Here is a 27,258-nt window from a genome sequence, read left to right as displayed (position 1 = left end):
ACCGACCGCATAGATTTTATTTTTAAATAAAAGTAGAGACTCAGCGCTAGGAAATGGTGTATCATACACTGCAGTTCAAAGTTCAAAGTTGATAAACTTGTAACCCCACTTTTGAGAAAATGGCCCTGGAATGTTTTGGTACACCTACTTGAGAGCTCTTTGTCTACACCCAAATTTAGCATCGTTCACACCCTCTTAAGCCAGCCCCACCCATCTCTTTAAGGATTCGCATGAGGTCATGTGCTAAACAGTGAGTAGTGTAGTAAGGATTAAGACTAGTGGTCTTAAGTGGTAGTAGCCTACAGTAAGGAGAAATTCCGTGTCTTTCAACCAACTCTTTAAGGATTCACAAGGGCATGTGGTAAAAGCATGCTATAAAAAATAAAATCTTTGTTTATTTGTCACATGCACAGGATAAAGTAAGTGTAAATCAGTGGTTCTTAACCTGGGTTCGATCGAACCCCACTCGGTGAGTCAGTCTCAGGGGTTCGGCGGAGGTCAAGACACACATCCGATTCATATGATTCGTGATGACACGCTCCGCTTGGCCATCATTGGCTCAGGTGATCACGCTACATCGCTTGGCCTATCTGTGCTGCAGGGAATTTGGTGCGCTCAGTAGTCGACTTGTGACTGTCGTGATGGTACGTCTTGTGATTTCTTTCTTAATATTTTAATCCCTTCATACTTACTATGTCGAGCAAAAAAAGAAAGTGGTCGGACGAATATGTACAATATGGATTCACATGTATAACGGAACGTGATGGGAGTCAGTGTCCTAACTGCATGATTTGCAATGCCAAGTTGAGCAATTCTAGTCTAGCACCAGCAAAACTAAGAGAACACTTCCTTAAGCTGCATGGAGATGGAAAATACAAGAACACAAACGCGCGCTGAATTCAAGGTGAAGAGAGCCAGATTCGATGAAAAGGCTACTCTGCCTGTTCTCGGCTTTGTACCCATCAACAAACCGATCCTCACAGCATCGTACGAAGTTGCTTACCTGATCGCAAAGCAGGGCAAACCACACACCATTGGTGAAACACTCATAAAACCAGCTGTGTGGAAGATGGCGAATATCATGCTGGGAAAAGAGGCTGAAGTTAAGTTATCCCAAATTCCTCTTTCAAATGACACCATCAGCGACAGAATAGAGGACATGAGCAAAGACATCTTGGCTCAAGTAGTTGCAGATCTGATTTCAAGCCCGGCAAAATGCAGCCTTCAACTCGAAGAGACCACAGAAGTTTCCAATCTAAGCCAGCTTTCTGTATTCGTGCGCTATGTGAACGACGACGTGATAAAGGAAGATTTTTTATTTTGTAAGCCTCTTACAACAACAACTAAGGCAGCCGATGTGAAGAAACTTGTGGATGACTTCTTCAAAGACAACAATCTTTCGTGGGTTATTTTTTCTGCAGTTTGTTCAGACGGAGCTCCAGTCATGCTGGGAAGAAAGTCTGGTTTTGGTGCGCTAGTGAAAGCCGATGCACCACACATCATTGTTACGCATTGTATTCTGCACAGGCATGCGTTGGCAACAAAAACTGGCAGAAGTATTAAAAATTGTAGTGAAATGTGTGAACTATGTGCGGACTAGTGCTCTGCGGCATCGCATCTTCAGTGAGCGGTGTAAGGAAATGAGCTCTGAATTCGAGGTACTTCTGTACCATTCTAACATTCGGTGGTTATCCCGGGGACAGGTGCTGAATCGTGTTTTTGCCGTGCGTGTGGAATTAGCCCTGTTTTTGCAAGAGCACCAACATTGTCATGCAGATTTCTTTAAAAATTCTGAGTTCATTCTCATTTTAGAGTACATGGCCGATATCTTCGCAGCTCTCAATCATCTCAATCAAAAGATGCAGGGTGGTGGAGTCAACATCATCGAAGCGGAGGAAAACCTGAAGGCTTTTCAAAAAAAGCTACCGTTACGACAAACAGAGAACAATAACTTCGCAAACTTTCCCCTGCTGGATGACTGTGTAAGTAAGATCGAAGATGTATCTGGAATCGGAGACATTTCTGTACCCGCGGAACTGAAGCAAGCAATTGCCACGCACTTAGATGAGCTTGCAAAGTCTCTCGACGGATACTTCCCTACAAGAGAGTCATATCCAGCATGGGTGAGACAGCCGTTCACATTTAGTGTTGAGACAACAGATGTCAATGATGAATACCTCGATGAAATCATTGAAATTCAGCAGAGCCAGGTTTAACAGCAACTCTTCAAAACAACAACGCTTTCAACGTTTTGGTGTCAACAAATGGTAACGTACCCTGTTATTGCTAAGAAAGCTCTGGGTATTTTCATACCGTTTGTTACAACAATCCTTTTCGAGGATGCTGGACATAAAAACGAAGAAAAGGAACAGACTTTTTTGCGAAAATGACATGAGTGGCACTTGCCAAGGTGAAGCCGCACATTTCTGAACTGGTCTCTGAAAGGCAACAGCAGAAGTCACACTGATTTGCAGTAAATATTCATTATTATGTTTTTGTTTTTGTGTGAAAATCATGTTTTGATGATTTTGTTCTTTGAACACAGTGATGTTGATGCACGGTTCATTTTGTGCACCAGTCAAATATATACCTATGTATTGAATTTGAAAAAATAATTTTATTTTTCCAATTAAGAAGGGTTCGGTGAATGCGCATATGAAACTGGTGGGGTTCAGTACCTCCAACAAGGTTAAGAACCACTGGTGTAAATGGTAGTGATAGTACTTGTAAAACAGATAAAATAGTACTTGTCCAGATAAAAATATTTTATAAATGTTTTATTGTTATTAGATGACGCTTACCCAACAAACTTGCCTAAATTGAAGGGTCCTGTGAAGGAAATACTATAACCATCATCTATTTAAGTGGATGGGTCACTATTGTCTAGATATGTGCACATGTTCATGAAATACAATCGATGGCACCCGTAGACACACCTTCTAATTTGATGGGTCATGTAATAATGAGGCCGAAATGGAGTCTTTTGTTCAGACAAGCAGCTAGCTATGTAGATAGCTTGCTAAACGATGAACTGGCATAACCCCAACTCATACTTCTAACAATACAAACATTTTCATAGCTGTAGTCTGAATCTGCAGGTAGCTAAAGCTAACAAACTAGCTTCAAATGTTAGCTTGCTAACATTGCTGATGTGGCTGCCCGATGTGGTCTCAACAGGCTATTCTGTTATGATGTCGTCGAAGAACCATCTACTATCCCCGGCCCGTTAGCTTTTCTGAACGCTGTGTCCCCTGCTTGCCTAGCGTAGTATGACTTCCGAACGGCACCCTGACTCACCTATTGCTGCTCTTTTGACCCTATGATCACTCGGCTACACAGCTGAAGCCTGTCAATATGCCTTGTTTACAGCTGTCTTGGCTAGTTCTTATTGTTTTATTTCACTGTAGAGCTCCCAGTCCTGCTCAACAGGCCTTCCACCCCACACACATGTGGAGACCTCAAGCCTTAGTTTCATGCATGTTAACATCAGAAACCTCCTCCCTAAGTTTGTTTAATTCACTGCTTTAGCACACTCTGCCAACCCTTAAGTCCTAGCCATGTCTGAATCCTAGCTTAAGATTCAATGGAAATCTGAATTTTCCATCCCCAACTACAACATTTTCCGCCAAGATAGAACTGCCAAAGGGGGTGGAGTTGCAATCTACTGCAGAGATAGTCGTCAGAGTTCTGTCATGCTTTCCAAGTCTGTGCCCAAACAGTTCGAGCTCCGTCTTTTAAAAATCCACCTTTCCAGAAATAAGTCTCACCTTTGCCGCTTGTTATAGACCCCCCTCAGCCCCCAGCTGTGCCCTGGACACCATATGCGAATTGATTGCCCCCCATTTATCATCAGAGTTCATACTGTTAGGTGACCTAAACACCCCGGCTGTCCTACAATTTGATAGATGCCCCCAATCTCACACAAATGATCAAGGAATCTACCAGGTACAACCCTAAATCCGTAAATGCGGGCACCCTCATAGATATCATCCTGACCAACCTGCCGTCTAAATACACCTCTGTTGTCTTCAACCAGGATCTCAGTGATCACTGTCTCATTGCCTGCATTCGTAATGGGTCCGCGGTCAAACAACCACACCTCATCACTATCAAACGCTCCCTAAAACACTTCTGCGAGCAGGCCTTTGTAATCGACTTGGCCCAGGTATCCTGGAAGGATATTGACCTCATCCCGTCAGTAGAGGATGCCTGGATGTTCTTCAAAAGTGCTTCCCTCACCATATTAAATAAGCATGCCCAATTCAAAAAAATGTAGAACTAAGAACAGATTCACTTGATTCACTCCAAACTTGACTGCCCTTGCCCAGCTCAAAAACATCCTGTGGTGTACTGCATTAGCATCGAATAGCCTCCGCGATATGCAACTTTTCAGGGAAGTTAGGGACCAATATACACAGGCAGTTAGTAAAGCAAACACTAGCTTTTTCAAACAGAAATTTGCATCCTGTAGCACAAACTCCAAAAAGTTCTGGGACACTGTAAAGTCCATGGAGAACAAGAGCACCTCCTCCCAGCTGCCCACTGCTCTGAGGCTAGGAAACATTGTCACCACCGATAAATCTACGATAATCGAGAATTTCAATAAGCATTTTTCTATGGCTGGCCATGCTTTCCACCTGACTACCCCAACCCCGGTCAACAGCTCTGCGCCCCCCACAGCAACTTACCAAAGCCTCCCCCACTTCTTCTTCACCCATATCCAGATAGCTGATGTTCTGAAAGAGCTACAACATCTGGACCCCTACAAATCAGCCGGGCTAGACAATCTCAAATCAAATCAAATTTTATTTGTCACATACACATGGTTAGCAGATGTTAATGCAAGTGTAGCGAAATGCTTGTGCAATCTGGACCCTCTCTTTCTAAAATTATCCGCCGCAATTGTTGCAACTCCTATTACTAGCCTGTTCAACCTCTCTTTTATATCGTCTGAGATCCCTAAAGATTGGAAAGCTGCCGCGATTATCCCCCTCTTCAGGGGGAGACACTCTAGATCCAAACTGTTACAGACCTATATCTATCCTACTCTGCCTTTCTAAAGTCTTCGAAAGCCAAGTTAACAAACAGATCACCAACCATTTTGAATCCCACCGTACCTTCTCCACTATGCAATCTTGTTTCCGAGCTGGTCATGGGTGCACCTCAGCCACGCTCAAAGTCCTAAACGATATCATAACCGCCATTGATAAGAGACAATACTGTGCAGCCATCTTCATTGACTTGGCCAAGGCCTTCAACTCTTACAATCAACGCATTCTTATCGGCAGACTCAACAGGCTTGGTTTCTCAAATGACTGCCTCGTTTATGTTCAAATGCTTCTCATGTGAAGTAGTGATGTGCGGCATACGCCTAGTCACTTATGTTGGACTTTGATATGGCTATGCATAAGAACAACTCAGTGAATGCAATTTTTTCTTCTGAAATACATTACATTTTCTTCATATACATCTTTAGACGAGTCTAAAATAAACAATGGATTTATTGTGATGGTTTAGACTATATTAAATTGATTTATTAGACTTTTTAATTTGATTTATTGTTGATGTTCCAAAGGTCCGCATCAGTGGCTTGTAAGCTATGAGTGGAAGCCAGGAGATGCTAAATGTATTTATGTTAATTAACAGTCAATTACCATGAGACCGGCAGTTATTTGCTTGACAATCACTGGCTCACAAAATGTCATGACCGCCACAGCCCTAGCACCCGGATCTGCCCGAAATCAGAAATATCTTCCTTCATTAGTAAACCCATTAGATCCTCTCTGTCTGTCACTCGCTCCCTGCGCTCTGCATGCGCTCTGCTCATGGCGGCTCTGGGTCTTCGAGTATCCATAGCATCAGCTCCATTTGAGCTGCTTAATTACGTGACATGAGAGAGCAGTTAGCTGTTAGCTCCTTTTCATCACTCTAAACTCAGATTTTCTGTTAAGTAATCTCTCTCCCCGCCCTAACCCGATGTATAATGTCAGTCTCTGGTCAGGTAGCAGAGCTCTACCTCAAAGGATAAGAATGAGCGCATTCCATTTTCCAAGGAGAGGGAAATACCAATGTCCAAAAGAGATTTAAAGTTTAAGCAACAGCAGTAGAGAAATAGAATTTAAAAAAAACTTTAGCTGGAAACTCTCTCATGACCTGATGAAGTTCCAACTCTGATCTAAATTTAGCATTTTTTGTGCATCTGATTAAATCACCAGTTGCAGACATTTTTCTTTCTTTAACCCTCTCAAACAACCAAACCAGATATAATGGCTCTGCCCATATTAGCCTGGGCCTGTTTATGCACCTGGTTCCTTTGGCCACTTTGGCCTTGGCCCAGTCCCCTGGCCTAGATACGTATGTGATTTTGGGCTTACTGTTCACAGCATCAGTCCCTCTCCAGAGCATATCTGGAACAAGGCAGGGCAGGGCAGGACCACATCTGGAGCTGAGCAGGATTGTTACTGTAGGTCTCCAATGTGTATTGGTTTACTTTAGCACACTGCAATGATTTATTAAACCAGGAAACTCGAAAGTCGGTGAGAGGGACGCAAGCAGATACACACTTGACACTTAGGCATGCCCATGTTCGCACACTTACCAATTAATGCACTCATCTATTCATGCACACGACACGCCAGATGCGGTTATGAACACAGACACAAACAGTACCAGTCAAAAGTTTGGACACACCTGCTCATTCAAGGCTTTTTCTTTATTTTGACTATTTTCTACATTGTAGAATAATAGTGAATACATCAAAACTATTAACTAATACATATGGAATCATGTAGGAATCAAACAAGTGTTAAACAAATCAAAATATATTTTATATTTGAGATTATTCAAAGTAGCCACCGTTTGCCTTGATGACAGCTTTGCACACTCTTGGCATTCTCTCAACCAGCTTCACCTGGAATGCTTTTCCAACTGTCTTGATGGAGTTCCCACATATGCTTAGCATTTGTTGGCTGCTTTTCCTTCACTGTGTGGTCCAACTCATCCGAAACCATCTCAATTGGGTTGAGGTTGGGTGATTGTGGAGGCCAGGTCATCTGACTGAGCACTCCATCAGTCTCCTTCTTGGTAAAATAGCCCTTAGACAACCTGGAGGTTTGTTGGGTTATTGTTCTGTTGAAAAATAAATGTTAGTCCCACTAAGCGCAGACCAGATGGGATGGCGTATCGCTGCAGAATTCTGTTGTAGCCATGCTGGTTAATTGTGCCTTGAATTCTAAATAGATTACAGACAGTGTCACCAGCAAAGCACCATCATACCTCCTCCTCCATGCTTCACGGTGGGAACCACACATGCAGAGATCATCCGTTCACCTACTCTGCGTCTCAGAAAGACACGGCGATTGGAACCAAAAATCTCAAATTTGGACAGGTTTCTACTGTTCTAATGTCCATTGCTCGTGTTTCTTGGCCCAAGCCAAGTCTCTTCTTCTTATTGGTGTCCTTTAGTAGTGGTTTCTTTGCAGCAATCTGACCATGAAGGCCTGATTCACACAGTCTCCTCTGAACAGTTGATGTTGAGATGTGTCTGTTCACTCTGTGAAGCATTTATTTGGGCTGCAATTTCTGAGGTTCTGGTAACTAATGAATTTATACTCTTCAGCAGACTATTCTACTGTGTAGAAAATAGTCAAATTAAGAAAAACTCTTGAATGAGTAGGTATGTCCAAACTTTTGACTCGTACTGTACGTACACACACACACACCCAAATACACGTAAGCCAGGGGTGTCAAAGTCAAATGGACGGAGGGCCAAATAAAAAATTTAGCTACAAGCCGAGGGCCGGACTGTTCGAATGTTCATTGAAAAATTTTTAAATGACGCATATAGTCTAGTGAACCTAATTGAACCTACTGAAAACCTAACAAATATATTCCAATATGATCAGATAAATAAAGCAATATTTTCTTATGGCTCTGTCAGTAATCTTTAATTTTCAACAGACACAAAAGACAAATTTCCTTTATATAAAAATCCCCATAACATGAACATTAAATGAAAGAAACCGGTATTCAAGGCACCATCAGTAGCCTATATTTTCTATTTTAGCAAAAGTGGGCTAAATTTACTTCAAAGAAAAAAACAATAATAGCAATTTTCTATCATCCACTCAACTGAAATATTTTTAAAATATAATTGGATTGAAATACAATAAAATAAAGTGCAAAAATCTATTAATCAAAAACAACACTTTGTTTAAGGAGAAGTAACATGCAGTGAAAACAAATATTAAACTTTAACTTTTAAACTTGAACTGAGTAAAAACTCTAAATATGTGATTGCACAGTAATGTTCACTTGTTTGAGGTTGAGGGTGATACTTGGTGGTGTCCCATCTTTTCCACAAGTTCATCAATGTTCGGGGTAAGGCTCTGAGCTGAGGAAATCCTCAGAATTGAGTGGAGGTGTTCAGCAGTAAGTCGACTTCTGTGTGATGTTTTGTTCAGGTTCATCAAAGAAAAAAGTTGTTCACACAGGTATGTGCTGCCAAACATAGACAACGTTTGAGCAGCCTGGATGCGCAGCTGGGGCATTGTGTCGGGGAGGAAACGGGCGAACTCCGCAGCACCCACTGCCGCATATTTTGCCCTCAGTGCATCATTGCATTGGAGGTCAATCAACTCCATTTGGAGGTTTGGTGGTGAGCTTTCCACGTCAACAGCAAATGGGTTACCGAGCAGTTCCAACCTGCTTTTTTGTGCTTCAAAGTCAGCAAATCGGCGTCGAAAGTCAGCGGCAAGCATACCTATTTTATCAGCCAACTGTGCGCTCGGGAACGCACTGGTAGAGAGCTTCTCTTTCATGGTCTGGCAGCTGGGAAAGTGGCTCAAATTTTCTTTCCGCATCTGCGTCTCCCACAGAGTCAGTTTGGTTTTAAATGCCTTCACTGTACTGTACATATCAGAGATGACATGATCCCGACCCTGCAGCTGCAAGTTCATTGCATTCAGATGACTCGTAATGTCACACAGAAAAGCCATTTCACACAGAAACATTTCGTCTCGGAGTTGTGTTGTGTCTTTCCCTTTGCTGTCCAAGAACAGACAAATCTCCTCACGAAGCTCGAAACATCTTTGAAGCACCTTTCCCTGGCTTAGCCATCGCACCTCTGTGTGATAAGGCAAATCACCATGCTCCGTTTCTAACTCCGTCAGAAATGCCTTGAACTGGCGGTGATTCAAACCTTTGGCTCTGATAAAGTTAACTGTGCGCGTGATGATGCTCATTACATGCTCCATTTTCAAGGCTTTACCGCACAACGCTTCCTGGTGTATGATACAATGATAAGCTGTCAGCTCACCTGTCGCGTTTTCCTCTTGCATCTTTTCCCGTATCTTCGCCACCAGTCCGCTCCTGTGTCCACACATCGCAGGTGCTCCGTCGGTTGTCAAACCCACGAGTTTTTCCCAAGGCAGCTCCATCTCATTTACACATCTTGACACCTCTTCATACAAATCATGCCCCGTAGTTGTGCCATGCATAGGACGTAAAGCCAAAAACTCCTCTGTCACGCTTAGGCTGGAGTCCACTCCGCGGATGAAAATTGACAACTGGGCAATGTCAGAAATGTCGGTGCTCTCATCCACAGCCAAGGAATATGCAATGAAATCTTTTCCCTTTTTCACAAGCTGCTCTTTTAGATTGATGGACAACTGGTCTACTCTCTCGGCAATGGTGTTTCTGCTCAGACTCACATTTAAAAAGAGTTGCCTTTTTTCTGGGCAAACTTCGTCACAAACTTTAATCATGCAGTTTTTGATGAAATCCCCCTCCGTAAATGGCCGGGCTGATTTAGCGATCTCTTCTGCCAAAATAAAACTGGCCTTGACAGCAGCCTGGCCTTGTGATTTGGCTTTTTTGAACAGAGCCTGTCGAGATTTGAGGCCTCGTTTTAATTCCTCTGCCTTTTGTAGCCTTTGTTCCATGTCCATATTCTTGTTTTTGTCCGCGTGTTTCGTTTCATAATGTCGTCTCAGATTATACTCTTTCAGTACCGCCACACTTTCTCCACACAGAAGACACACAGGTTTTCCAGCTACCTCCGTGAACATATACTCCGACTCCCACCTTGTTTGAAACCCCGGTTCTCAGTGTCCACCTTCCGTTTTGCCATTTTTGATGGGTATCTGAAAGTTAATTTTACTGTGATGCTGACGACTGCTGTGCCAATAAATATTGAAATGAAGCAGCCTACTGCTCGGTGCGTCACCGTTGCATTGTGGGAAATGTAGTATTGGTGCGTGTAAAAGATCTGCGGGCTGCCGGCTTGCTGCGGTCTGCGGGCCGGTTCTAATAATAAATCAAGATCATCCCAGGGGCCGTAAAAAACCTTCTCGCGGGCCGGATGTGGCCCGCGGGCCTTGACTCTGACATATGTGACGTAAGCAAACTTGCAGGCATCCACGCATGTTCAGCAGAATGATTGTTTTTGTGATCTTGTCATAAAATATCACTTGATACAGAATGCCCACTGGGCACAGTCAATTTCATTGATATGACTTGGAAACAACGTTGATTCAACCCGTGTGTACCCATTGGCTGGCCTCTCCTAAAAGCACACCTGTTCCCCTAACTCAATTATAGTATTGGGTTACTCCATTTTACTCAGTGAAACTCTTCATGCGATTAGGCTACCTACACTAATAGACACAGATTCAGATGACTGTTGTGAGTGACATAAGAGATCAAAGTGGACCTGTGTCTGGTGACTGGTACGTAGTAGCTCTTCAGAGTCTGTATATACAGCCCACATTTGTAGTAATTTAATTGGGAGGTTGTCTGTAAGAGGTCAGGACCACCAAGTGCTTCTCTTTCCAATGATTTACATTTACATTACATTTAAGTCATTTAGCAGATGCTCTTATCCAGAGCGACTTACAAATTGGTGAATTCACCTTCTGACATCCAGTGGAACAGCCACTTTACAATAGTGCATCTAAATCATTAAGGGGGGGTGAGAAGGATTACTTATCCTATCCTAGGTATTCCTTGAAGAGGTGGGGTTTCAGGTGTCTCCGGAAGGTGGTGATTGACTCCGCTGTCCTGGCGTCGTGAGGGAGTTTGTTCCACCATTGGGGGCCAGAGCAGCGAACAGTTTTGACTGGGCTGAGCGGGAACTGTACTTCCTCAGTGGTAGGGAGGCGAGCAGGCCAGAGGTGGATGAACGCAGTGCCCTTGCTTGGGTGTAGGGCCTGATCAGAGCCTGGAGGTACTGCGGTGCCGTTCCCCTCACAGCTCCGTAGGCAAGCACCATGGTCTTGTAGCGGATGCGAGCTTCAACTGGAAGCCAGTGGAGAGAGCGGAGGAGCGGGGTGACGTGAGAGAACTTGGGAAGGTTGAACACCAGACGGGCTGCGGCGTTCTGGATGAGTTGTAGGGGTTTAATGGCACAGGCAGGGAGCCCAGCCAACAGCGAGTTGCAGTAATCCAGACGGGAGATGACAAGTGCCTGGATTAGGACCTGCGCCGCTTCCTGTGTGAGGCAGGGTCGTACTCTGCGGATGTTGTAGAGCATGAACCTACAGGAACGGGCCACCGCCATGATGTTGGTTGAGAACGACAGGGTGTTGTCCAGGATCACGCCAAGGTTCTTAGCGCTCTGGGAGGAGGACACAATGGAGTTGTCAACCGTGATGGCGAGATCATGGAACGGGCAGTCCTTCCCCGGGAGGAAGAGCAGCTCCGTCTTGCCGAGGTTCAGCTTGAGGTGGTGATCCGTCATCCACACTGATATGTCTGCCAGACATGCAGAGATGCGATTCGCCACCTGGTCATCAGAAGGGGGAAAGGAGAAGATTAATTGTGTGTCGTCTGCATAGCAATGATAGGAGAGACCATGTGAGGTTATGACAGAGCCAAGTGACTTGGTGTATAGCGAGAATAGGAGAGGGCCTAGAACAGAGCCCTGGGGGACACCAGTGGTGAGAGCGCGTGGCGAGGAGACAGATTCTCGCCACGCCACCTGGTAGGAGCGACCTGTCAGGTAGGACGCAATTCAAGCGTGGGCCGCGCCGGAGATGCCCAACTCGGAGAGGGTGGAGAGGAGGATCTGATGGTTCACAGTATCGAAGGCAGCCGATAGGTCTAGAAGGATGAGAGCAGAGGAGAGAGAGTTAGCTTTAGCAGTGCGGAGCGCCTCCGTGATACAGAGAAGAGCAGTCTCAGTTGAATGACTAGTCTTGAAACCTGACTGATTTGGATCAAGATGGTCATTCTGAGAGAGATAGCGGGAGAGCTGGCCAAGGACGGCACGTTCAAGAGTTTTGGAGAGAAAAGAAAGAAGGGATACTGGTCTGAGGTTGTTGACATCGGAGGGATCGAGTGTAGGTTTTTTCAGAAGGGGTGCAACTCTCGCTCTCTTGAAGACGGAAGGGACGTAGCCAGCGGTCAGGGATGAGTTGATGAGCGAGGTGAGGTAAGGGAGAAGGTCTCCGGAAATGGTCTGGAGAAGAGAGGAGGGGATAGGGTCGAGCGGGCAGGTTGTTGGGCGGCCGGCCGGCACAAGAAGCGAGATTTCATCTGGAGAGAGAGGGGAGAAAGAGGTCAGAGCACAGGGTAGGGCAGTGTGAGCAGAACCAGCGGTGTCGTTTGACTTAGCAAAGGAGGATCGGATGTCGTCGACCTTCTTTTCAAAATGGTTGACGAAGTCATCTGCAGAGAGGGAGGAGGGGGGGGGAGGGGGGGGAGGATTCAGGAGGGAGGAGAAGGTGGCAAAGAGCTTCCTAGGGTTAGAGGCAGATGCTTGGAATTTAGAGTGTTAAAAAGTGGCTTTAGCAGCAGAGACAGAGGAGGAAAATGTAGAGAGGAGGGAGTGAAAGGATGCCAGGTCCGCAGGGAGGCGAGTTTTCCTCCATTTCCGCTCGCTGCCCGGAGCTCTGTTCTGTGAGCTCGCAATGAGTCATCGAGCCACGGAGCGGGAGGGGAGGACCGAGCCGGCCTGGAGGATAGGGGACATAGAGAGTCAAAGGATGCAGAAAGGGAAGAGAGGAGGGTTGAGGAGGCAGAATCAGGAGATAGGTTGGAGAAGGTATGAGCAGTGGGAAGAGATGATAGGATGGAAGAGGAGAGTGTAGCGGGGGAGAGAGAGCGAAGGTTGGGACGGCGCGATACCATCCGAGTAGGGGCAGTGTGGGAAGTGTTGGATGAGAGCGAGAGGGAAAAGGATACAAGGTAGTGGTCGGAGACTTGGAGGGGAGTTGCAATGAGGTTAGTGGAAGAACAGCATCTAGTAAAGATGAGGTCGAGCGTATTGCCTGCCTTGTGAGTAGGGGGGGAAGGTGAGAGGGTGAGGTCAAAAGAGGAGAGGAGTGGAAGAAGGAGGCAGAGAGGAATGAGTCAAAGGTAGACGTGGGGAGGTTAAAGTCGCCCAGGACTGTGAGAGGTGAGCCGTCCTCAGGAAAGGAGCTTATCAAGGCATCAAGCTCATTGATGAACTCTCCGAGGGAACCTGGAGGGCGATAAATGATAAGGATGTTAAGCTTGAAAGGGCTGGTAACTGTGACAGCATGGAATTCAAAGGAGGCGATAGACAGATGGGTAAGGGGAGAGAGAGAGAATGACCACTTGGGAGAGATGAGGATCCCGGTGCCACCACCCCGCTGACCAGAAGCTCTCGGGGTGTGCGAGAACACGTGGGCGGACGAAGAGAGAGCAGTAGGAGTAGCAGTGTTATCTGTGGTGATCCATGTTTCCGTCAGTGCCAAGAAGTCGAGGGACTGGAGGGAGGCATAGGCTGAGATGAACTCTGCCTTGTTGGCCGCAGATCGGCAGTTCCAGAGGCTACCGGAGACCTGGAACTCCACGTGGGTCTTGCGCGCTGGGACCACCAGATTAGGGTGGCCGCGGCCACGCGGTGTGGAGCGTTTGTATGGTCTGTGCAGAGAGGAGAGAACAGGGATAGATAGACACATAGTTGACAGGCTACAGAAGAGGCTACGCTAATGCAAAGGAGATTGGAATGACAAGTGGACTACACGTCTCGAATGTTCAGAAAGTTAAGCTTACGTAGCAAGAATCTTATTGACTAAAATGATTGAAATGCTACAGTACTGCTGGAGTAGGCTAGCTGGCAGTGGCTGCGTTGTTGACTTTGTAGGCTAGCTGGTAGTGGCTGCGATGTTGACACTACACTAATCAAGTCGTTCCGTCGAGTGTAATAGTTTCTACAGTGCTGCTATTCGGGGGCTAGCTGATCTCATCTACATTCCTCCACTTTGAGCTCCCTTGGCTTTGTCTATCACATAACTATCAAATATACTTTATTACCACCAGTAATCGATTTAAGTTTGAAATAACATTGACCATACAAAAAAACAAACATAGCACGTAGGACTGTATTCATTCAAACTGTTATCTTGATGTTTGCCACAAGTGTCCATCCTTTAGTTTTAGAAGACACAAGTTAAGATATCCATTGCGTTCTTTTTATTTTCAGATGCAGATCCTGGACAAGTTCCCAGTGGAGGGAGGTCAGAAGGACCCCAAAAAGAGAATAATTCCCTTCTTACCAGGTGAGCATGCTGACAAAAACTGGTTTAATCAAAGTTGTTTCCACGTCATTTCAATCCCAAAAATGTATGTGATGACATTTCATCAATGTGAAAAACGGATTTGATTTGCAAAAAGTCATCAACGTAATGGTCTTTTTTTCTTTAAACTTTTAACCTAAATCCAATGATGTGGTGTTTTTGTTGTTGATTTCACATTCAATCCACGTTAGTAGAAAACTGAAACAAATCTAGATGTTGAACAGCAGCATTTTAGAGGTGGGGGTTTGACACCACATTGAAACCAAATGAAATGAAATGCAAGAACACACAGAAAGGACCTGCTTCTCTATCATTTGGTCTGTTCTAACATAGCATATTTCTAGTTTTTCCACTGTTCCAGATGGCTGAATAAGGCTGTGGTGTGCTTGTAGCATGGCAGTAGGAGGCTAATTTGATAACCTCAGCATGCCCCAGAGGAGTGAAGAGTGCCATTGTCAGAGAGCTGCACAGCACTCAAACGTCTGGATAGTATTGTTTACACCACCCTGTAAAACCTAGCCAGGGAGTGGGCTCTATGCACGTCCTCACTCTAAAATAAACAGTCGTCTTACTGTTATCATGACAGACAGAGAGACAGAAAGACAGACACACTCACACATATTTTACATTTGTCTTTTTCATGAAATCTTGTCTCGAGTACCACATACTATTTAGAATAGGCCTACTACATAATATGTCAGACCGTTTCTTAAAAAGTCCACTGCCGAATGCCTGGGTCTGGGCTAGTGTTATGCCACCTGGTGGTACTTTTAGAAACAGCACATTCAATGACAACTCAAAGTTCCATATCTCTTTTACAGGTAAACTCTTATTTCGGCGAAGTCAAGTCAGAGACGTGGCTGTGAAAAGGTTGAAGCATCTTAATGACTACTGCAGAGTAAGAACCAAGTATCTTGTTTTTGTCTTTGCTGTAAATGATGTACTGCTTGCTGCTTTAAAGGCCAACTGCTCTTTAACTCTTCCCACCTGTGAACACACACACGAGACACCCATGTCAAACCACACCCTGAAACCAACCCACGTTTGAATTCAGTCATGGCCGCTAGCATTTCTCAATGAACCAAATCTTGAATTGAGGCCAAATCAAGAAGTGCCGTCACCCTTCAATGAATGGCAAGAAGTCTTTTTATTACCTATAGCCTACTAAGTAGCCACTTCTCACACGGTCCAGTCATTTCTTTAATAAATTGTTTAGTTTGAATGTCTTTGGAGCATGTTTTCTCCACCAGCAGCATTCACTGGAAAGTCTAGCTCTAACTACTCTTACAGTATGTAATTTCCTTATATAGTGGGTTTATATAGAAAACCGTAGAAATAGACGTAAGAGATCATCTATAGGTGCACACAGTTCAAACACAGGATGCGTAGAACGGAATGATTCAGCATGTGAGATGGAGAAATGAACACAGCTGGTCACCTGACCTCATTTGTTTCAGGCTTTCTGGGATCTGGGACACTTGGTGGCTTGCCAAGTGTGGCAGTAATCACGCTTTTCTTTTATTGTGGAAAAACCGAAACCTGCCGTGTGAGCTGTGAATGCAGAGCTTTGTGACAGAAAATGCTGAATCTGAAAGAGTAAAGTTCTAACATGTAATTATCAGATTTACACCAAATATAAAGACTATATGTCCCTAATTCAGTATCATATTGTCACGTTCTGACCTTTATTTCCTTTGTTTTGTATTCATTATTTAGTATGGTCAGGGCGTGAGTTGCGGTGGGCAGTCTATGTTTGATTTTCTATGATTTGGGGATTTCTATGTTTCGGCCTAGTATGGTTCTCAATCAGAGCCAGGTGTCATTAGTTGTCTCTGATTGAGAATCATACTTAGGTGGCCTGGGTTGCACTGTTTGTTTGTGGGTGATTGTCTATGTTAGTTGCTTGTGTCAGCACAGTCCTTATGATAGCGTCACATTGTTTTTGTGTTCAGTTCTTTCTTTAATTAAACATTCATCATGAACACATACCACGCTGCATTTTGGTCCTCTGATCCTTCTCGCCTCTCCTCTTCAGATGAAGAGGAGGAAGATCGTGACACATGCATCTATTCATTGTGTATACAAATAGTTTATTTCGAAAGTACTTTTCAAAGCAGACACAGTTGTAGACCTGTCAGAGAAGGTTCTGGTAGCTATTGTCCTACATCTGTTTTCCTCTGTCTTATCCCTGCTCCCTCTTCCTTCCCCTTCTCGTCTTCCATACCTACCCTTCATCCTCTGAGCTGCTGAGTAACAGGGTCTTACTGTAAACCAGAGTTCCCCAACTGGTGGTTCGCGGCCCGAATTTGCCCCGTGGGTGATTTCTATTTTCCTCCAGGTTTTCTTAGCAAAATAAATAACTAAATATGTATGTTTTTTAAGAAATTTATTTGTTGGACATAAAAGACTAAACCACCAGAAATAGTATTCCCAAAGTATTCCCATGCATAATAGATATACACGCATGTGATCATATTCAAATGTAAGCAAGGTTTGAAATTATATTTTTGTCAAATATTATATCTGTTTGGGCTTCTTGGGGTGAATTTGCAGTCTACAAATAATTTGTAATTATGTTTCGGTCCCCTGACCATCCTCTCAAGAAATAATCGTCCCTTGGTTGATGATCCTAGTTGATGATCTGGTGATCTCACACACAAACACAGTCCTTTTGTGATATAGTGGCTTCCACATATGGAGTCAGTCAGTTGATGAAATTCAGGGTACATGTGACCAGATTAGCTGATAGTTATCTTGGTGATGTGTTATGAAGTCTTGTCATTGTGAATAATCATTATACTATTTCACAATTATACTATTTTCCATCACTCTCCTTCTCGCCCTCCTTTCCTCTCTCCTTCTAGGCTGTGATGAGGCTCCCTAACCAGATCTCCCAGAGTGAGGAGGTGCTGAGTTTCTTTGAAACCAAGGCTGAGGACATCAACCCTCCTAAAGAGTGAGTTTCATTTACCTGGCGATCTCTCCCTACAGTAGTCACTGAATAATAACACATGGCTATCTCACATATTGTCAGGTTTTAAAGGGCATCTATTTCTCAATTTCTTGCTTTTTACCAGGTTCTTCATGTTGTACTTTTCAGTTGTATTTTAAGGTATCAAACATTGCCCCCAAGTACAACAATAAACATGTTTAATTTAGGTTAATATGATAATACAAAGCATATGTTTTATTTGCTTGTGTGTGTGTGTGTGTGTGTGTGTGTGTGTCTGTGTGCATGTGTCAGAGCACTTGCAGCTGGTGCAGACGTCTCTCACACACACTGACATGTATTGATCTCCAAGTGACCTCATGTCACATATGATGGATGGTCAACCAGGCTCTGGGCTTTTATTAATGATGATACATGGGAGGTGACATCTGATCCCAGCGCAGTGCTTATTGTTCAATGATATTCAGGTCAGACATGGCATTACTATAATTAATGTATCATCCTCAGATTTATACCAGTAGGGTTTGGTATTTGACGTCAATGGACATTTGATAAGTGGAAACTTACATCTGCATTTAGTATTTTTTTTCTCTCTGAAGATTTGGCCATGTGTTGTAGGTTATTGTCCTGCTGAAAAGTGAATTCCTCTCCCAGTGTCAAGTGTAAAGCATACTGAAGCAGGTTTTTGTCCAGGATTTTGCCTGTGCTCTCATTTATCATTAAAACATCCTACTCTTTGCCTATGTCAAGCATACCTTGATGCAGCCACCACCATGCTTGAAAATAAGCAGACAACCACTGGGCACAGATGTCAATTCAACGTCTATTCCACATTGGTTCAACATAATTTCATTGATTCAACCAGTGTGTGCCCACATTGATGTGTTGTGTTGGATTTTCCCCCAAAGTATATTCCTTTGGTGTGCTTTTAAGCAGTATTACGTTAGTGCCTTGTTGCGTACATGATTCATGTTTTGGAATATTTGATTCTGTATATTTGTATTCTTCTTTTCATTATGTAATTTAGGTAGGTCATTATTGTGGAGTCACTTCAATGTTGATCCATCCTCAGTTTTATCCCTTTACAAGATGCGTAGCAATCAGACGTCTTGTCGTGTCGTGTCCCTTGTATATATTTGTTTTTTTAAAACATATTTTTCTTCGCATATCTTTCAAAAACATTTTTCTAAACCTCAACATCTAAATACTCTCCTGCACACCGCCTCACCCAATGTAGCGTGGATCTGCTTTTTTTTCTAAAGTATTTATATTTACTTCGGATCCGGAACCCCTCAACTGAAGCTAGCCAGCTAACTACCAGCTATCAGTCAGCAAACCATTGCTAGCGGTCATCAGCTAACCTTTAGCTCGGAAAGCTCTCGCTAGTTCGAACAACGCGACTCTAACCAGAGCATAACGGACCTATTATTTTTATCCCCGGATTCCCACCGCAAACGGAACTTCTTCATCTGGATCTTCACAACTAGCTAACCGCAACCCCGGATGACTACTCCTGACTAGCGTTCCCATCCACTTATCTTGAAGCTAGCCCAGCCAGAGCTCCTGTGCTACCACCGAAGCATGAAGCATACTCCTGGGCTACAATATCCGGACCCACGACCGGTCTATCGATGTCACCGCATGAAGAGGCATAAACAGATGTAACCCCCATCGCGACGTCCCCCAAAGGCTAACTTTCTAGCCCTTGCTATCTGCTCGCTTGCTAATTCGGCCTGCTAACTGCTAGCTTGTTTAGCCCCGGCCTATTAACTGTTAGCTTGTTAGCACAGGCCTGCTAACTGTCTGAATCGCCGCATCCCCAGCCAGCCCATCCACTCACTGGACCAATATTTACTTTCAATCTATTTTCGATTTTTAATTCGATTATACCTTCCGGTAACCTGCCTCACCCAATGTGATACGGAATCGCTATTATTTTTAATTTTTAGAACACATTCAAGAACCTCCAGAAGCTAACCAGCTAACAAGCTACAAGCTATTTAGTCATTGTTAGCCACTGCTAGCGGCTTTTACCTTCAGCACAGCCAGCCAGTTTTTTTTGGCTGGATAATACTCGCCAGTCTAGCTTCCCTGTCCCATCCACCGCTGCCCCCTGGACACTATGATCACTTGGCTACATAGCTGATGCCTGCTGGACTGTCCATTAATCACGGTACTCCATTCTGTTTGTTTGTTTTATCTGTCGGCCCCAGCCGCACCCAGGCTCTGTGTGTAGGTAATCCGACTCTCTCTGCCTAGTCAACGCCATTTTACCTGCTGTTGTTGTGCTAGCTGATTAGCTGTTGTTGTCTCACCTACTGGTTTAGCTAGCTCTCCCAATCAACACCTGTGATTACTGTATGCCTCGCTGTATGTCTCTCTCAAATGTCAATGAGCCTTGTATACTGTTGTTCAGGTTAGTTATTATTATTTTAGTTTACAATGGAGCCCCTAGTTCCACTCTTCATACACCTGATACCTCCTTTGTCCCACCTCCCACACATGTGGTGACCTCACCCATTACAACCAGCATGTCCAGAGATACATCCTCTCTTATCATCACCCAGTGCCTGGGCTTACCTCCGCTGTACCCGCACCCCACCATACCCCTGTCTGCGCATTATGCCCTGAATATATTCTACCATGCCCAGAAATCTGCTCCTTTTATTCTTTGTCCCCAACGCTCCAGGCGACCAGTTTTGATAGCCTTTAGCCGCACCCTCATACTACTCCTCCTCTGTTCCACGGGTGATGTGGAGGTAAACCCAGGCCCTGCATGTTCCCAGGCACCCTCATTTGTTGACTTCTGTGATCGAAAAAGCCTTGGTTTCAGACCTGAATCCAATCGAGAATCTGTGGAAAGAACTGAAAACTGCTGTTCACAAATGCTCTCCATCCAACCTCACTGAGCTCGAGCTGTTTTGCAAGGAGGAATGGGAAAAAATTCAGTCTCTCGATGTGCAAAACTGATAGAGACATACCCCAAGCGACTTACAGCTGTAATCGCAGCAAAAGGTGGCGCTACAAAGTATTAACTTAAGGGGGCTGAATAATTTTGCACGCCCAATTTTTCAGTTTTTGATTTGTTAAAAAAGTTTGAAATATCAAATAAATGTTATTCCACTTCATTATTGTGTCCCACTTGTTGTTGATTCTTCACAAAAAAATAGTTTTATATCTTTATGTTTGAAGCCTGAAATGTGGCAAAAGGTCACAAAGTTCAAGGGGGCCGAATACTTTCGCAAGGCACTGTATATCCATCCTGCCCTGCCTATCTAAGGTCTTCGAAAGCCAAGTCAACAAACAGGTCACTGACCATCTCGAATCCCACCGTACCTTCTCCGCTGTGCAATCTGGTTTCCGAGCCGGTCACGGGTGCACCTCAGCCACGCTCAAGGTACTAAACGATATCATAACCGCCATCGATAAAAGACAGTACTGTGCAGCCGTCTTCATCGACCTTGCCAAGGCTTTCGACTCTGTCAATCACCATATTCTTATTGGCAGACTCAGTAGCCTCGGTTTTTCTGATGACTGCCTTGCCTGGTTCACCAACTACTTTGCAGACAGAGTTCAGTGTGTCAAATCGGAGGGCATGCTGTCCGGTCCTCTGGCAGTCTCTATGGGGGTGCTACAGGGTTCAATTCTTGGGCCGACTCTTTTCTATATATCAATGATGTTGCTCTTGCTGTGGGCGATACTCTGATCCACCTCTACGCAGACGACACTATTCTGTATACTTCCAGCCCGTCTTTGGACACTGTGCTATCTAACCTCCAAACGAGCTTCAATGCCATACAACACTCCTTCCGTGGCCTCCAACTGCTCTTAAACGCTAGTAAAACCAAATGCTTGCTTTTCAACCGTTTGCTGCCTGCATGCCCGACTAGCAACACCACCCTGGATGGTTCCAACCTAGAATATGTGGACATCTATAAGTACCTAGGTGTCTGGCTAGACTGTAAACTCTCCTTCCAGACTCATATCAAACATCTCCAATCGAAAATCAAATCTAGAGTCGGCTTTCTATTCCGCAACAAAGCCTCCTTCACTCACGCCGCCAAACTTACCCGAGTAAAACTGACTATCCTACCAATCCTCGACTTCGGCGATGTCATCTACAAAATAGCTTCCAACACTCTACTCAGCAAATTGGATGCAGTTTATTACAGTGCCATCCGTTTTGTTACTAAAGCACCTTATACAACCCACCACTGCGACCTGTATGCTCTATTCGTCGCGAGACCCACTGGCTCCAGGTCATCTACAAGTCCATGCTAGGTAAAGCTCCGCCTTATCTCAGTTCACTGGTCATGATGGCAACACCCACCCATAGCACGCGCTCCAGCAGGTGTATCTCACTGATCATCCCTAAAGCCAACACCTCATTTGGCCGCCTTTCGTCCAGTTCTCTGCTGCCTGTGACTGGAACAAATTGCAAAAATCGCTGAAGTTGGAGACTTTTATCTCCCTCACCAATTTCAAACATCTGCTATCTGAGCAGCTAACCGATCGCTGCAGCTATACATAGTCTATCGGTAAATAGCCCACCCAATTTTACCTACCTCATCCCCATACTGTTTTTATTTATTTACTTTTCTGCTCTTTTGCACACCAATATCTCTACCTGTACATGACCATCTGAGCATTTATCACTCCAGTGTTAATCTGCAAAATTGTAATTATTTGCCTACCTCCTCATGCAGCCCAGGCTCACAGTGTTTCAGCTCAATCAGAACAGTCAGGACACAGTGTGATTCAGACAGCAGCTCACGGAGAGCACACTGCTGCACAAGACTCTCACCCAAGTCTGCAGGCCTATACAGGACAAGGCCCCTCTGTGCTGACAAACTCACAGAGGGCCACGGGGAGAACAGGCAAGACTTTCCAATTCACAGGACGGTGCTCAGGACATTTCACAGGAAAAAATAGACAAAATATAGGAAAAAACCTCCAGACGAGCTTCAATGCCATACAACTCTGCTTTTGTGGCCTCCAGCTGCTCTTAAATGCAAGTAAAACTAAATGCATGCTTTTCAACCGATCGCTGCCCGCACCTGCCCGCCCGTCCAGCATTACTACTCTGGACGGTTCTGACTTAGAATATGTGGACAACTACAAATACCTAGGTGTCTGGTTAGACTGTAAACTCTCCTTCTAGACTCACATTAAGCATCTCTAATCCAAAATTAAATCTAGAATCGGCTTCCTATTTCACAAAACAAAGCATCCTTCACTCATGCTGCCAAACATACACTCGTAAAACTGACTATTCTACCGATCCCTGACTTCGGCAATGTAATTTATAAAATAACCTTCAAATCTCTACTCAGCAGATTGGATGCAGTCTATCACAGTGCCATCCTTTTTGTCACCAAAGCCCCATATACTACCCACCACTGTGACCTGTATGCTCTCGTTGGCTGGATCTCTCTTCATATTCGTCGCCAAACCCACTGGCTCCAGGTCTTCTATAAGTCTTTGCTAGGTAAATCCCCACCTTATCTCAGCTCACTGGTCACCATAGCAGCACCCACCCATAGCACACGCTCTCGCAGGTATATTTCACTGGTCACCCCCAAAGCCTATTCCTCCTTTGGCTGTCAAGGACCTTTTCTTCCAGTTCTCTGCTGCCAATGACTGGAACGAATTGCAAAAATCACTGAAGCTGGAGACTCATATCTCCCTCACTAACTTTAAGCATCAGCTGTCAGAGCAGCTCACAGATCACTGCACCTGTACATAGCCCATCTGTAAATGGCCCTTCCAACGACCTCATCCCCATATTGTTATTTATTTAAAAAAAATGTTGTTCCTTTGCACCCCAGTATCTCTACTTGCACATTCATTTTCTGCACATCTATCACTCCAGTGTTTAATTGCTAAATTGTAATTACTTCGCCACTACGGCCTATGTATTGCCTATTTATTGCCTTACTCCCTAATCTTACCTCATTTGCACACGCTGTATATAGATTTTTTTCCCCTATTGTTTTATTGACTATACGTTTGTTTATTCCATGTGTAACTCTGTGTTGTTGTTTGTGTCGCACTGCTTTGCTTTATCTTGGCCAGGTCGCAGTTGTAAATGAGAAATTGTTCTCAACTGGCCTACCTGGTTAAATAAAGGTGAAATAAAAAATATAGAATATTTTTTTTAAAGACAGAATGAAGTTACTGCTATGTTAGTCAAACAGCAACATCATCCCTTTCTGCCATCCAGAGACATAGAATGTATTTTAATCATACTTTGTAACGCAACAAAATGTGAACAAATCCAAAGGGTGCCTGCCCACTGTATTTGTTGTAGTCATATGCTAATTTCTAAGAGTGAAAGCATCTGGACTGTTGCAATTGCCTTCCCTCCACTGCCCTCTATTGGTTTAGTAACCTTAATGCACCACTCAAGCAGTATACAGAAACCAGAAATACAGGAGCTTTACTACCACAAGAGGGAGCCACCTAATATGTTTCTGAACAAGGGTTTTACAGTAACACAATACATCGAGTGACGCACAGAACATACAATAAGTTAGAGTTTGAGTAAATGTAGGCCAAAAAGCAGATATGCTGACTTCTGACATTGAGCTAACAAACTCATCTAACCATAGTACTATACTGAAGAAAAGTATAAACGCAACATGTAAAGTGTTCGTCCCATGTTTCATGAGCTCATTCTGATTGGCTGGGCCTGGCTCCCCAATGAGTAGGCCTGTCTCCCAAGTGGGTGGTTCTATGCCCTCCCAGGCCCACCATGGCTGTGCCCCTGCCCAATCATGGAAAATTGATAGACTAGGGCCTAATTAATTTATTCCAATTGACTGATTTCAGTAAAATAGTTGAAATTATTGCATGTTGAGTGTTTATTTTTGTTTAGTGTATTTACCTTCACTGACATGGATTCAGTAACTCCATTGTCTAGGGCAGGGTTCCCCAATAGGTGGCCCGCGGGTGATTTATTTGACCCCCACAAGATTTCTGAGCAAAAATAAAGAAATACAATTAATTGTCGGACATAAAATATTGTAAAATCACCAGGAAATCAGCTCAAATTGATTTCAATGTAGGAAATCTGTTCCCAAATATTCCCATGGATAATTAAATATGCTTTTCTGATCGTACCCCAATGTAATCAAAATTTGAAATGATTCCGTTTGTGTCAAATACTATATCTTTTTGCGATTCTTGCGGTCAATTTGAGGAGTACAAATGATTTATAACTACCTTCCAACCATTCGCTCAAGGAAAAATAGGCCCACGGCTGCATGTAACTGGGGGCCCCTTGTCTAGGGGCTTTTGCTTAATTGGAAATGAAGGTGTCATTGACTCTATACCTCACAGACTGTAATGCATGCTTGTCTTCACTTATCATCCCCCCCTCCCTCAACCGCACACACTGCATCATTCTGTGGGTAGGTCAACTCTCCATTGATTATTATGACTTCTTGTCCAATTACTTTTGACCTCAAACCAGGGGTTACTCATGCAGGGGCCAGACTATGGTTATGGACAGCAGTATTTGTTTAGCATATACCTCGAGTGGACTCAGTCTCTTGGCTGAAACCCAACTGGCTGAAAACTGTGTGCAAAAAACTAATATCTCACACATTCCATGTCTAATGGGCCCACCAACAAAGACTGAGCTGCAGTCAGATACAAACAGCTGGTTATTCTCACCTTAGGATGGGCCCATACAGAATCAGATTTAATTATACATTTAAAACCCCCACCCATACATTGAATGTTTGTGTGTGTGAGGGTGTGCATGAGGGAGAGAGTGGTGAGAGACGATTGTTTCGAGCTTGTATATGTATGTGTGTGTGTGTGTGTGTGTGTGTGTGTGTGTGTGTGTGTGTGTGTGTGTGTGTGTGTGTGTGTGTGTGTGTGTGTGTGTGTGTGTGTGTACTGTATGTCTATGCCCTTTCCAGTCAGCAAAAGGTTCACTTCACTGCAGAAAGCACTAGCACACTGTCTTAACATGTTAATAGTGTTTGGACAAATTTCTCCCCTCAACTTCCCCACATCTATTCGATTTTACTGTTGGTGGGAGTGTGTTGAGCCAGAGAGTGTGCGTACATTCCTCTCCTGGGAAGTGTATTATTCCAGCTCTGAGGTACGGGTTACTCGCAAGCCTGGCCGATCCAGCATCCCCCGGTCCCCCCACCCCAACGTTCTACCCCCAAAGCTCCCCAGCCCCTCTACCCCACCCTCAGACCTCCATGGTAATGCTTTTCATATGCCACTACGGCCCAGAACCATAAACAGCTAGCTCCAGAGGCCAGCAGCCCAACCGTCCAACAGAACAGCTCTATTCTCCTGAGTGGCCCTCAGGAAAGATTTGGCTGAAGTGGTGTAGTGATTCTTGATGTGTACAGTATGTTAGGGAGAGGGGTTGCGTTTAAGATAGGTGTACAACTGGAACTTATACTGTAGCTGCATACTGTAACCTTAACTACATAATCTACCTCAACATACAAATTATGAATCAACTAAAATTTAGCTACTTATTAGTACTTGGCTTGTTCCATATCAGTAAAATGTGTCCTCTTTAGGTCACTAAGTCAGGATAAACTTTAATAAAGTGGTTCCAAAAAGCTATTGTTCATTTGTGATACAGTACAAGTTGTCTTGCTTAGAATGTTTGTGGGTTGTTTTTTTTTTTTTGCAATACAAACATACTATATCGTCTGGGAATCAAAACGAGCAGGATATACGATTATTTAATCTCTCACCCTTGATAATCTAAAGTTATAAAATGTTTACAGTAGGAGTGTTATAGTGGTTATTCAGTAGTGTACAGGCATCTCATCTGGATCTAATGTTTAGAATATGCATGCATGTATGTAGATTCCAAGTAACAGTTAGTGGCAATTTGTAACTATTTGGGCAACCTGACCAAATTCACATAGAAATGTGAGTTATAGATTTAGGTACATCTGTTGTTCTATGTGTGCTATTTCTATGATTCCCGTTCTGAAGTTTTGTTTTGTGTCTTTTACTTTCGGTTTTGTACAGCAGCTTCAAAACAGCTGAAACAACACATTTTTGGGTTATGGAAAATACACTATATTTCACAGAGGTTTAGATGGTACAATTATTATCTACACCATAATAGCTTATTTTGTAACAGACTGAAATTAGGCGAACTATTCGAGTTTTAGCAACCAGGAAATGGCGGAGCTATTTCTGCATAGTGCAACTTTAAATGGAAGTGTCTTTTCAACTGATTGTGTTGTTATTTCAAAATTACGTAAGATTTAATGAGTGCCAAGGTAACTATTTACATGTCTCTTAAGGCACCATATAAAATATGACTCTGCCTAGTTGTGTGTTTCAGAAAATTGCTCTCAATATTCAGGACTCCTGAGTGGCGCAGCAGTTTAATGCTAGAGGTGTCACTACAGACCCTGGTTCGATTCCAGGCTGTATCACAACCAGCCGTGTTTGGGAGTCTCGGGGAGATGCACAATTGGTCCAGCGTTGTTAGGGTTTGGACGGGGTAGGCTGTCATTGTAAATAAGAATTTATTTTTAACTGACTTGCCTAGGTAAATGATAAATACAAAATATTGTGAGGTACCCCAGCAGGTACATTTGGTTGTGGGAATGTACGTTTTTGGTTTCCCATTAGTTCTGAGAACGAGGCCATAAGTTTCCTGACTGGTAGTACTGAAGGTTTTTTAAACGTTCTGAGAACGGTAGTGAACATTTTGCCTGTTCTGGGAACTTACATTTTTAGATTGCAGGCAGGTTCTGAGAATGTCTT

At 43.9% G+C, this 27,258-nt stretch overlaps 1 protein-coding gene across 1 annotated transcript in view; it reads left to right on the top strand.

Moving 5' to 3' along the window:
* LOC135512320 (SH3 and PX domain-containing protein 2A-like) overlaps positions 1-27,258 on the top strand; it is a 110,414-nt gene that overhangs the window by 19,496 nt on the left and 63,660 nt on the right. The window contains exons 3-5 of the mRNA XM_064934237.1: positions 14,450-14,525; positions 15,365-15,441; positions 17,408-17,499. Of these exons, the coding sequence (XP_064790309.1) occupies positions 14,450-14,525; positions 15,365-15,441; positions 17,408-17,499 (245 nt within the window). The remainder of the gene's footprint in view (positions 1-14,449; positions 14,526-15,364; positions 15,442-17,407; positions 17,500-27,258) is intronic.

This window comes from Oncorhynchus masou, chromosome 24 (genome assembly GCF_036934945.1).
Source record: "Oncorhynchus masou masou isolate Uvic2021 chromosome 24, UVic_Omas_1.1, whole genome shotgun sequence".
Lineage (NCBI taxonomy): Eukaryota > Metazoa > Chordata > Actinopteri > Salmoniformes > Salmonidae > Oncorhynchus > Oncorhynchus masou.
Note: the sequence above shows the minus strand (reverse complement) of the source record. Positions and strands in the feature narration are given on the sequence as shown.